This window comes from Perissodus microlepis, chromosome 14 (assembly GCF_051167445.1).
Source record: "Perissodus microlepis isolate ML-2025 ecotype Zambia chromosome 14, ASM5116744v1, whole genome shotgun sequence".
Lineage (NCBI taxonomy): Eukaryota > Metazoa > Chordata > Actinopteri > Cichliformes > Cichlidae > Perissodus > Perissodus microlepis.
Window position 1 is genome coordinate 16,465,230 of NC_140474.1, and position 12,240 is coordinate 16,477,469.

A 12,240-nucleotide genomic window follows, 5' to 3' on the forward strand; every position below is an offset into this window, starting at 1 on the left:
GTGCAATGCTATCATGTTTGCAGCACACTGATAAACAATGCCATGAAGAATTAAGGCATATATAAAGGAAAAAGGGAGTCTAACCCAGTATTAGCCAACAGTACCTAAAAAAGTGACCAGTGGGTGTGTATTTGTATCATCACATCATTAGCAAACATTCTGTACAACTATTTGCAAACTGTAACTGTTTTTAACTTCTGGCACATGTGACTTCCATTATGCATCAAGCACAAGCACCCTACTGTGCAAAATGTAAGTGCTCTACAAAAATGAATAAATAAAATCAGCAAGAGTGAGAGTGGTTCATGAGCATTTTGTTCAGGGAATAGTTTTGTGCATTAGTAAGTCAGAAAATGTAAAAGCTATGTTAGGCATATTGAATGTTTCTGCTCATAATTAATAGTCCTCAGTACTGAAATACTGGATGAATTATAATGTAGCAATCACACAAGCTTCGTAAATATCTAAATACTTCAAGCTCATGGTCTGTTTGGTGAAACTGCATAATGTTTTGTTGTTGTTGTTTTACCAGCACACCAGCACTGCCTGTTTTATACAACTTTTGGTTGGAGGTATGCTCATTCACTGCACCTGAAGCTTAACTTATTTTATTTTATTTTATTTTTTTGCAAGGCCCCTTTCCCCCACTCACTACTACCAATTTAAATGTTATATATCAACATGTTCTGCTAACTTCACCACCAGTCCTATGCCCTAACTGTAGATTAAGCAGTATTTTTATGTTGCCATCATTTGACCCTAACAATCAGCTCACACAGGTGAAAAAGAGTACCCAGGTGCCATTAATCAACAAGCCCTTCCCTGCTCCTATAAAAGGAGTATCCTGTCTATTCAGTGGACAGCTGCTGTTTTACAAGTACTGGTGAGTGTTTAGCTGTGAATTAAATGTTGGTGTTTGGGCTTCTCCTCGCCCCCTCTCAAGTGGCATAATCTAATTTGTTAAACTATGCTTTTGAAGATTATAGTAACTCTAGTGTCCACACATGTTGCTACCTTTGTTTCAAACAGCATCTCATGTACCACTGCTGAATATTAATTTGACTTAAAACTCACTGAATTCTCTTCTTGGTCATTTTAGTTACTGGTCTTCTTCAAACTTGGGTTCAAGATGTCTGGCCGGGGAAAGAAGGCTGCACCCAAACCAAAATCTGCAGTTTCCCGGTCTTCCAGAGCTGGAATTACTTTCCCAGTGGGCCGCATTCACAGGCTGCTCAGGAAAGGCAACTACGCTCAGCGGATTGGAGTTGGCGCCTCTGTGTACATGTCTTCTGTCTTGGAGTATCTCTGTGCTGAAATCCTGGAGCTGGCGGGAAACGCCAGCCGTGACAACAAGAAGTCACGCATTGCTCCCCGGCACATCTTGCTGGCAGTGAAAAATGATGACGAACTCAACAAGCTGCTGGCAGGGGTCACAATCTCAGATGGTGGTGTGATCCCAAATATCCAGGCAAGCCTCCTGCCGAAGAAGACAAAAACACCAAAGGATGACAACTCTGCTAAAGATGTCCAGTCACAGGAGTTTTAATTATAAATGTTACCACTTTTAGAAAGGGTTTTAATGATAATAAAGTGAGTCTCTAAATTATGCTTGTCTTCAAACTTTGAGCTATCCAACTGGGAGTAGTACTGGTTGTGTGGGGTGTTTTTGTTTGTTAAAACCTTGACAGCCAGGGAACCAGATGTGTTGATGGCAGCTGGATAGAGTAGTGCAAATTTCTGAATGCTAAGGAAGTGTGCTTCATTTCCTACTTCCCGTAGCCAAGAAGGGTTCATCCTCTGAACAAAAGGGACCTTACTCGTACTCCGCCATGTACAGGGTACTGATTTAGCTCCTCCACAGGCCCTCTGGAAGTCTTGCAAAATAAGTTTCAACACTACATTCTTGGATGTCTTTTAGCTTAGCACTACTCAGGTTTTGTGACATATTCAGACAACCATGACAGTTTTACCCAGCATCTTTTCATGGTGGGGTGGGGTATGTCAAAAGGGACACCTACCTAGTTTACAAGTCCAGTTGAAGGTTGGAATAAATCATCTAAATTAGAAACCTGGTGTGTAAAATTAGCCTTGATGACTACACATGAAGTGAGTGGGGATGAATTATTTCATAATTGCTTCCTGCTAAGAACTGGGGTTCAAGCCTCACTCCAGTTCATTATAGTTAAACTAGAAATAACCAGAATGGTGATTAGACTAAGTCATTGGTGCAGCTACTGGATGATGGTATTCCTAAATGACTTTCCTGATGCAGTTTGGTGTGTTTGTGCTGTACATGTTGTGGGGTAAATTCTTGCCCCAGAAACTAAACTCACCTTAAAAAATACAAAAAACTGTCTGCCTGTCGACATCCTTGTTGATTGCAGATAGTATGTCAGCCTGTCTGGGCTGGCTGACATAAAACAAAGTACTCCCACGTTCCCTTGAATCAAGATTCTCAGTATCCTTGAGTTTTTCCTGTCTACTAACTTCAAGGAATCCTTGCATTTGTATAGTTTGAAATGGAAGGGGAAAAAATATATGCACTATTAAAAAAAATCAAACATTCTATTTGGATGGGAATTTTTAAGCAAAACACTCGTTAACAAGACGAGAGGATTTTCCACTCAAACTTTAAAATATTGTCGTTTTGCAGCCCTCTATAGACACAGACGTTATACACGTGTATGTCTGCTCTTGTAACGTTGAGTCTGTTGGACGTACCCTAACAACGTGCTGACGTAAGACGTGTGAACAACAAACAGTTGTTGGACTTCAACAAGCTAGCGAAGGATAACGCTAGAGGAGAACAGGTTGAGCCTGCCTTTTCACGGAGAGAGAGACGCTTACGAAATCCGGGCGGTCGGAATATTTTATACATTAACTCCTAATAACTAACAGCGTAGGTACCGGCACAGTTCCCTCGTGCTAATGTTAGCAACACAAACATGCTCATTGCTGCTCGGAGTGTGACGCCTGTTTTTTTCCTGGCTGCCGCTGGTCGAGGGCTGTGATGCGAGCAGAGTTGCTGCACGGCAGAGGGTGAGACGGAGCTACAGTCGGATTATATTCGTCTTGACACGGAAAATGGACTTTCTCGGGGAGAAACAGACGGGGTCACGCAAAAAAGCGGGCATGCGACCGCACACGGGCCTGGATGTCATTGTTGGTCAACAACTTTAGCCCGCTAGCGAACGTTAGCTTGCTTTAATTCATGCAGATGAATTGGGTTTGTTGTCGGGCAGTAATCTCACTTTGCTAGCGTAATGGAGGCACCCTGAGTGACTTGTTTGTTTCAATTGATTGTCCTGCTCTTCTTAAATACTACTGGCAATGTGTTGAAGACCGGGGAGCCTTTCGTCGAATAATAGGACACGGTTGGTAAGAATTATTGAATGGTGAATACCTGCCCGAGTCATAGTTGAGCGAAGTTCTCTACGATTATGAATTATTACTGTAACAGTATCTATTTCACGCAGGTATAGCATATTTCTATTATTGATAGTTTTGTGAAATTGCACTTTATTTGGCCGATTTTTAAGTATGCACTGCAGCCACCTTTGAATTGGGGTTTATCGACATCTATAATTCAATCACCCCCTGATGTAAAAAATCAGCACTTGTATAGAAGTTGGTAAATAAAACGTCAAGATAGGTATTTATCTGCGTGTATTGTTATCAGCCAGGGCAAAGACAGCCTTATCCATGTCATTTGGTTCCTAGTCACTGTTTAACCCGAGATCCCAGCTGTTCGGCACAGTTAAAGACTGAGTTTTACTGGAAATGAAAGCATGAATATCGAAGAGCAGTGTCTAGATTTGTGCAATGTCAAGATGAAAAACAATGTGGACGATGATCACAACACTACTAACAATACAGAAGGGGTTATTCCTCGGATCTCCGAATTGATGACTGACAGCAACACAGAAAAACAAAGCATTGTTCCTACAGAGGCCTCTGAAACTTACCTGATGCCTCAGCTCACTGACAACCTTCAGGCAGCAGAGGAGAACAACCAGCAGGCACAAAACACAGTGGAAATTGATGAGGTCAATGGAAATGGAAAGAATAGTGCCCAGGACCCACTAGCGGTCGTGAACCCGACTGATTTTATCTTTTCTAATAGTGAGCAGCACGAGGAGAAAATGAAGGAAGATAAGGACAATAATCCTGCAAAGCTTGTTCTTGAAGAAGGGGATGATGGTGGGGACATGGACATAGGTGTGGATCTGAGTCTCGATGAGAGTGGGGTGCTGGAGGCTGAATCTGTAAATGTTAGATCACTGTCAGACAGTAATTTAGACTCAGTGTCCACTCCTCAGGATGTCCCAGCTGGCAGCACGATAGAAAGCCAGGCTGATGCAAGCCAGACATGCAGCATAGAAGCTTCTGCCACAGATCCAGCTGGATTGTATCCCTCAGTGCAAGAGGGGGACACTAAACACAAAAGTGGCAAAAGGGTGACATTTCCCTCTGATGAGGATATCATCTCTGGAGCAGTGGAGCCAAAGGACCCCTGGAGACACGGTAATTCTTGTTTATTTTTTTCTACATGTTTGAATGTGTGATTGAGTTATTTCTGCGTGTCTGTTGCGCCTGCATGAACATGTCAGCATACTGTGGTTTGCTGGAATTTATTCTTAGAAGGCCTTTTAACAGAATTTGTCCCTCAGCTCCATATGGAACAGTTGACTCTGTCCACATGTCCTGTCATGCTGCTAAATTTCCCACATATTCTTCAACATTATCGAGTAGATGTTGACACTGATGTATGTAAGGCGTGCCAGAGCACCGGTCTTAGAGAGGAATGTTCTTTTGTTCCTTTCTTCAAAGCCTGACAACTCTTGCAGGTTCACACTGCTGTCTGTTTAGTGCTTAGGCAACACCTGCAATCCTGCCCCATTTTCAAACTAGAAGATCAGTACTTTAATTACTTGTATAACTAAACAGCTTTATCTGGCTTTACCCCCCCACAGAGGCGTACCATATACAGTATAGACCAGGGTATGTACTGTATGCACTATTGTGACGGAGTCCCACCACACCACATTTTTACCACAGCAGGTTCCTGTTTACCCAGTGAAAACATGTTTAGGGAAGCTAATGAAGGACACAACGCCACCTATTGCACCACCTTTAAATATTTTAGTGTTGAAAGTTACAAGGAAATATGTTTTCACTTTTTATTGTCCATATGTGATATGGATATACAATGTAATATACAATAAATGTAATGTTATGCTAATTTATTTTAACTGAAGTACTCGTTTCAATTTATTCCTGTTAACTGTTCCAGTATTACCAGGTCTAATTTGCAGTCTAGTTCTTTTTATACATATTTGTACAGTGCAGTTTTTTTTCCTCTTTTCATTTAAAGAAAAAAAATCTATCATGAACTAACCATGACTCACACTTTTTCATCTGCTGTGGACAAAGGATGCCGTTTAATAAACAGACCTGCAAGCTGGTGTTTGCTCCCAGTACTGCGACGGCATTTGGCATAGTTATACAGGTGACTGCCTCCTGAGAAGATGACAAATTGTGTTAAGCTTACTACTAGCCTTACGATCTCAGTTTGTTTGTGCCATATTCACATATACTTAAAGGCTAAGCTGGTGACTATCCTATTTATTTTTCCCCTGCAAAAATGTAGGCCAGACCAAGCAACGGTTGGTGATCCGAGAAGGGGGGGGGGTAACAAAAGCACAAAAACAGGAAGCTTACTGAGCACAAACATTACTGTCTCGTATTCAGCTGTATTTTAATTGTTTTATTAACACCCCGGTTGCAATTTATCAGGAAGCCACCCAGAAAGTCAGTTTTCTATCACAACATTCATGTCCCAGTGTTACCATTGATTTGATCAGTTTAAAACAAATTGCAAATTTCTTGCACCCATTTCCATGACAGGTTTAATTTAGATGTGTTGATATTTTTTTTTAAGATAATTTCTTTCTTTTTCCTCCTTTTTGCCAGGCAATCGTGCTGATTGTTAACTGGTCATGAATATCTTATGCTGGACTACATCAGGGCAAGGTCTCACCCAGTTAGCCAAGTTTTTTGTACTTTTATGAGAGATACGATGCACAGTAAAGTATCTAGATCACTGTAGTGTGGGGTTGACTTTTTATCAAAGACAGTTATCATGTACTTTAGGTAGGTTCCAAAGGTCCAGCTGATTGTGCTTTTGATTTAGACATCGACAAGCACTCGAGGTTAGTGAAGTCCTGTTGGAAGTGATTGGACTGAAGAGTTGGAGCAGTGGACTCTTAAACAAAATGTGATAAGGAGTGATAATGATAATTATCTTTCGAGGATGCCAATGTTCACATTTTGGACAGAGAGGACAGATGGTTTGAAAGAGGAGTGAAAGAAGCCATCTATGTCCACTGTGAGCGACCATCTTTGAACAGAGGCGGGGGTTTACGACACCAACTCTCTGCCATCTATAATCCAGTTTTGAGATCCCTTCCCAGACGCCTTAACGCCCACTCACATCCTGGGCCATCTGACCTCAGGAATTCGCATGATAAGGTGGGGCCAGGTTTCACAATGAACACACCCGAAACTCTGGCTGATTGGGACCCACACCCAGTTTCACACCTTGGCTCAGGCGATTAGAGGATCATCAGGGGGTCCTTTTGTCCCTCTGTGGGGGGATACTCCCACTAGGTTTATATCTGGGACTCTCCACCATTTGACCTTAGAACTGAAGAAGCTTCTCGGATGAGAGGTGAAACGTCTTCAAGTAAACTTAAAGAAGTCCAGACGCTTTTCTTTGCAAGCTCCTTTGACTACGATGACCTGGATGACTGAGAACCTTCACAGACATAATTATCTTGTATATAATTGCAGTCAAAAAAGACTGAAAAATTGTTTAAGACTGTCACATGTGGATTTTATTATTTTCATTTGTCATACATGCCATATACCAGCGGTCTCCAACCTTTTTTGCGCCACGGACCGGTTTATGCCCGACAATATTTTCACGGACCGGCCTTTAATGTGTCGCGGATAAATACAACAAAATAAAACTAGTACCGGTACCAAAAAAAAGAAGATTTATTCATAACACACGTGAAAAGACCCAGGAAAACCAAGTTAACGATCAAAACGATAACAAAATAACGCTGAAAACCGATAAAAACCCTGAAAACCACACATTTCACACCTGAGCCTCAACTCTCGCGGCCCGGTACCAAACGACTCACGGACCGGTACCGGTCCGAGGCCCGGGGGTTGGGGACCGCTGCCATATACAACAGCACGCATCAACCCGCACTTTTGGGAAGTTTAAATTTTAGTGTCACGTTTTATGACATTTGAAGGACATTTGAGCAGGACTGAGAAAGCAGTCAGCAAAAAAATAATTAAAAATGAATCAATTCTCAGTGGCTTTCGTAGATATAAACCACATTTTTGTACTTTTAGTTTTTGTGAAGTTTCTCCTGTTGTTTTAGCCATAGGGGGTATTATTTCATGCCAGCACATAAATAAATGTTGCAGTAGTTTAGTTAATATGAAGAGCAGTTTAAATTTCTGAAAATGCTCCCTTAGACACGTTCTGCTGTCCCAGTGTGATATGAACAGTGGATGCATTATCCTGCTCAAGACCCACAGGGCACACTTTGAGGATTGTGGTTGTAAGTCAACTCACAAGATGACAAGCTTTTAGATCTGCCCATTTTCTTTGGTTGACGTGACAGACACTACTGCATAGTAATGTTGATGCTGGTAGTGATAGTGAACACCTGGTGATTTTGAAGAGTTACCGTGATGAGCACTCAGAAGGGTGCTGGACTAACTTTTACATTGGTTGCACTTATGTGCTTTTTCATTTACCTGCCATATGGTGTTAGTGCACCCCAGAAATATATTCATCAAATTATTGCCTTTTGGCAATAATTTGTGTAACCGTTGGCCTTCTGTATTTTAGTGTTATGAAGAGGGTGCTGTAACACACTCTGATTTCATGGAGGAGATTTCTGTTCATTCTTCCAAAACTAATGAAAATTGACCATGTAATAACCTCCTAGCTACTCCCCACATGTAAAGGCTGAGGTTATGTGTATGAGGCAGCAGCAGGAGTGACTTGTGGTTTACTGCTGAATGGTCTACATACTTGTGGTGTTCCCACACTACAAGTAACCTGACAACCCCCCTAATTTTATTTACACAACAGTGTATACGTATGGAGCTCTTACTGTGTGACAGCAGGAAATAACAAGAGTTAGGAAAGCAAATTCTAAAGAAAAAAATTTGCAGAATGTAATAACATAAAGTGCATGAAGGACATAAAAACGAAAAGATAGACTTTGAAATGTATCGTTGTTTCAGAAAAGGCAGGTAGTGAAATGTGCCCAGCCAGACTAAATGATCTCCTTTTACTCATTGAACTGAAGCTGGGAGCAAATACAAGTAAATTACCAGAAAGGTACCCTCTTTAAATATTTTCACACTATTTTTCTTCGTTATTGCCAAAAAGCCTGCCAGTATTCAGGTTAATTAATATTTTTTTAAGCTTTAGTCTTGCTTCTCATATCTTCCTGAGGTATCTTATCTGAATGTCAACAAAGGCTCCTCAGGCACTGTTAGTAGCGTGCACAGTGTCACAATAGAGCCACTGTCCGTCCGGACCCTTCTACAGATTTAGTGTCAGGTTCACTGGGTTCCTGTCTTATTTCATCTGTCATAAAGATAAAAGTGAAATGAGCTCACAGAGCCTGGAGCTTCATCTGTAAGCAGTAAGAGTTACGGCTGTAAAAGCAGAGGGAAGGACATTTGAGGTTGGTGTTGAATATTACAAAAGGAACTGATATCTGGTTTACTGCTGCCAGAAAGTAAACTTGTGAAAGGAGTGAACATCATGCAGTCAATGTGAAATGTGCTCTTGGGGTTCTCAGGGGCTGATGTCACATTTCACTTTCTTGTGGCACTTCAGCTTTTAGAATTAAAAAGAAAAAAAGGAAAAAAAAAAGAATTAACCCAAATGTATTGACATTCACCATTTAGAGCTAATGCTGTGATATAGTGCTAAAATAGGGCTGTGTGTGACTCATATTTTCAATGAAGGCTTCCATGTCTTCGGTATTTTTTTATTTTATTTTTTATTTTTGTTTGTGCGATGATTCTCTTATTTTGCCACCTCTTTCCATTATGGCGACACACCTCCATCCTTCCCTCAAAGCCCAAAGTCACTTCCCGCCAGGCTGTGACTGGTCTATTTCAAGCCAAGACAGGAGAGTAAAACTAAATGAGCTTCTTGGAAACGCTTTGATTTCAAGGAGTTTGCTGAGGGACAACAAAGCCGTGATGTTTTAAAAGTAAAATATAGTCATTATGAGTTTTACTGTAAACATGTCTACTCAGAAACTTCATTTTGTTGACAGTGTCTGAAACAAAATAAAGGAAGTTGTAAAATATATAATTATCATTTTGTTCTGAGTTGAGTAATATTCCTAGAACTGTTTTTTTTTTTTTCTCACCCTTTTTGTCTTGCTCAGTTAAGACCCGAGGGATGTTTGTACTCTCCATTAAGGCCTGAGCAAATACTACATCATATCTTGAGATTTCTGAACTTCCCAGCATGATGCATAGCTTCCCCACCTTCCTCCATTTCTGCCTGTCTATTTATTCTCTTTTTTGACTAGCTAGATTAGCTTAAGTGCAGGCGGCCTTTTCAGCAATGCATTGTGAACACAAAGTACTAGGTCACATTGGAAGCATATGGTCTAAGATGGTTCAGTCGCTGTGACTTGCGATATTACTAAACAAGTTCTAAATTTTAACTCTTACTATTACAGCACAACTGTAGAGGTACAGTTCTAGACTGGCTACCACAAAGGAAATTTGTAACAGCCTTATTATAATTCAGCTGTGAAAATAAGTTAAAGCTTGCTAATTGCAATACAGTCAATAAACAATGCAGGTAATGTACAATTGATTATCCTGGAAGCAATTAAACTCTTTAGCCTACGTGTTGTTTGGTGTCAGACCCAAGGCCCACTTGGCACCATATTATTAGAGGCTCTGTGACCCATGAAATGTTATTTGTTGTGGCTCTAGACCAAGTTACAAACTGATAAGCAGAGCTTTCAGTGTAGAGCATGAACAAAGGCTCTGGAAACCTGCAAGTTAGTTCAGTTTACATGAGCAGCAGAGCTGAAGTTTTAACCACTGAATTCTTTTTCTGATCCAAACGTAACACTTTGTAATAATTGGACTGTGTGATAAGAGTGTTTTTATATCTTGTGATGTGCCAAATTTGTTTAGTTAGGTGTGCAGATGTACTTTTTCATTCTGTTGGAAGCAAATAGCTGTGAAAATTTAGGTGTTAAATCAGTTGAGTTGACATCATTAAATCTGGTTTAGTAGGTGTCATTAACATCCAGTTTCTCATAAAATCGTAAGATACACAGTGAATTCAGGACTATTATTTGGAGAAAGAATAAATATTAATTTAAAAAAACAAAAACAACAAGGAACAGACTTAAAGCTGAAAATACTGGTTTAACTTTTTAGCATGCATGAAAAGTCATTGCAGTTATTTTAAGATGCAAATTCACTAAATGAAAAATGAACAGCATCATTGCATAAATTGTTTGAAACCATTTAAATTCTACTATCCTTGAAGCTTGTGCATGTGAATGCACATCTTGGACATTTGCAATGTTAGAATGACAACATGGATGCAGAATTTGCTATTCACAGAAGAATTTGGTACGTTTACATATCAGCAGAACGGACACCTTTAATAAATCTATGTAACAATCACATTGGTTTGAAATTAATGCTTTTTTTTCTGCAGTGTTTTTTTTTTTCAGCCCCCATTACACAGATCTTTATGTGTGATGTGATAAGACGACACCTGATAAAGTCAGCCCTTTAGGCTGTCTTTAGTTTGTACATTCATCTATTATGCATTTACTCTGTCTATGCTATGTAAGTGTGCTTGTCTGTGTTTGTTTTGTGCTGAATCCTGGCCTTTGACACTCTGCCAATCTGCACTGTGTCTTAAAGAAAAAAACAACAGATGATTGCTTATAAATGGCAGAAATGGCATACTGGTTCGAATGGTGTTGTTTTCTGATCCTCACCAATCGTCTACGTAAGACTTTCCGTCCTCATCAAACAGGAATTCCTTGCCCTTCCCTCCCTAATGTCGTTTCTCTTAACACACGAGGAGGCTGGAATTGAAGTATTGCTTTCTCTGTCTGTACACAAATGCACACAATGCTGCCTCATAGAAAACTGGATCATACAACTGTCATTCCCTCATAACTGTCCATCTGGTTCAGCAGCTTTCTCTCTGGCAGGCTCAATCCTTTGTCATCTGGGTGTGAGTTTAGAATGGCTTCACTGTTTTGTTGTCGTTTTGTTTTTCTGGTGTCATACCGAAAAGATTAAGAGAAGGGCTGCTGTCGATGGGCATGTATTGCTAAAGGCATGGAATCTGCATGTAGTGAAAGGTCAAAAATGAATTCCAAATTTGTTGTCTAGTATTAAAAGAGGATAACAAACATAAAATGATCATTGTGTTTGATTCTAATCCCTTTGTTTTGCCTTTCAGCACATGCTGCTCTCTCCAAAAAAGTCTGGCAGATTTAGTTTAATTTACGTTTTTTTAATTTTTTAATTTTTCCATTTGGAGCTCAGTGTTGAACAATATAATTCTATAAGATTTTTTAAATATTCTGCTGTATTCTAGCAGCAGTTACAGAGTTGCATAGTCTGTAGTAATGTTCAAGAAATCCTAACACACTCAAGGTCTTTGTACTGCAGTGATGTGAAATGTGAGCTCAGGTATTGTGTGGGTTATTTGTGTTTTTCTTTTTAGGAATCCATTGCAGGTTTTCCACAGAAAAGTCTTTGGCCAGGTGAAGTTAGAACCTGGGACAGAGCAGAACTCCAAATGACAAGTTCACAGAGAGAGCTGGTAAAGAAACTGTTATATAATGTGATAATTTCCAGAATAGGTGAACATGTATATCAGGCCTCTAGAGATTCAAGTATGTGGCACAATCAAAAAGTAAGAACACATACTTACTTAAAAAACAAACAAGTGCACAACACTCCTGCAGTTTTTAGGTCACTCCCTAAAGGGCTGTTCTGACCACTCCTGCTGATGCACATTTGCAATGCATGGTGAGTCTCCTTGACTATGTCAAAACAGCAGCCTATGAAATAAACATTTATTTGGGCAAGAAGAAGAAGTTGTAGGGTATCAGATTGTGATGATTGTGA

The 12,240-nt window shown here is 40.1% G+C and overlaps 2 protein-coding genes across 2 annotated transcripts in view; both read left to right on the forward strand.

The window, feature by feature from the left end:
• Positions 1 to 860: 860 nt before the first annotated feature.
• On the forward strand, positions 861 to 2,209 carry LOC146373733 (histone H2A-like). The gene is made up of 2 exons (XM_084949741.1): positions 861 to 883; positions 1,100 to 2,209. Exon 2 carries the CDS (start codon positions 1,130 to 1,132, stop codon positions 1,544 to 1,546), a length of 417 nt encoding a protein of 138 aa, XP_084805867.1. The 5' UTR covers positions 861 to 883; positions 1,100 to 1,129; the 3' UTR covers positions 1,547 to 2,209.
• A 518-nt stretch (positions 2,210 to 2,727) lies between these two features.
• Positions 2,728 to 12,240, forward strand: part of ppp1r37 (protein phosphatase 1, regulatory subunit 37) — a 51,687-nt gene continuing 42,174 nt past the window's right edge. The window contains exon 1 of the mRNA XM_084949740.1: positions 2,728 to 4,524. Within this exon, the coding sequence (XP_084805866.1) occupies positions 3,789 to 4,524 (736 nt within the window). The 5' untranslated portion in view covers positions 2,728 to 3,788. The remainder of the gene's footprint in view (positions 4,525 to 12,240) is intronic.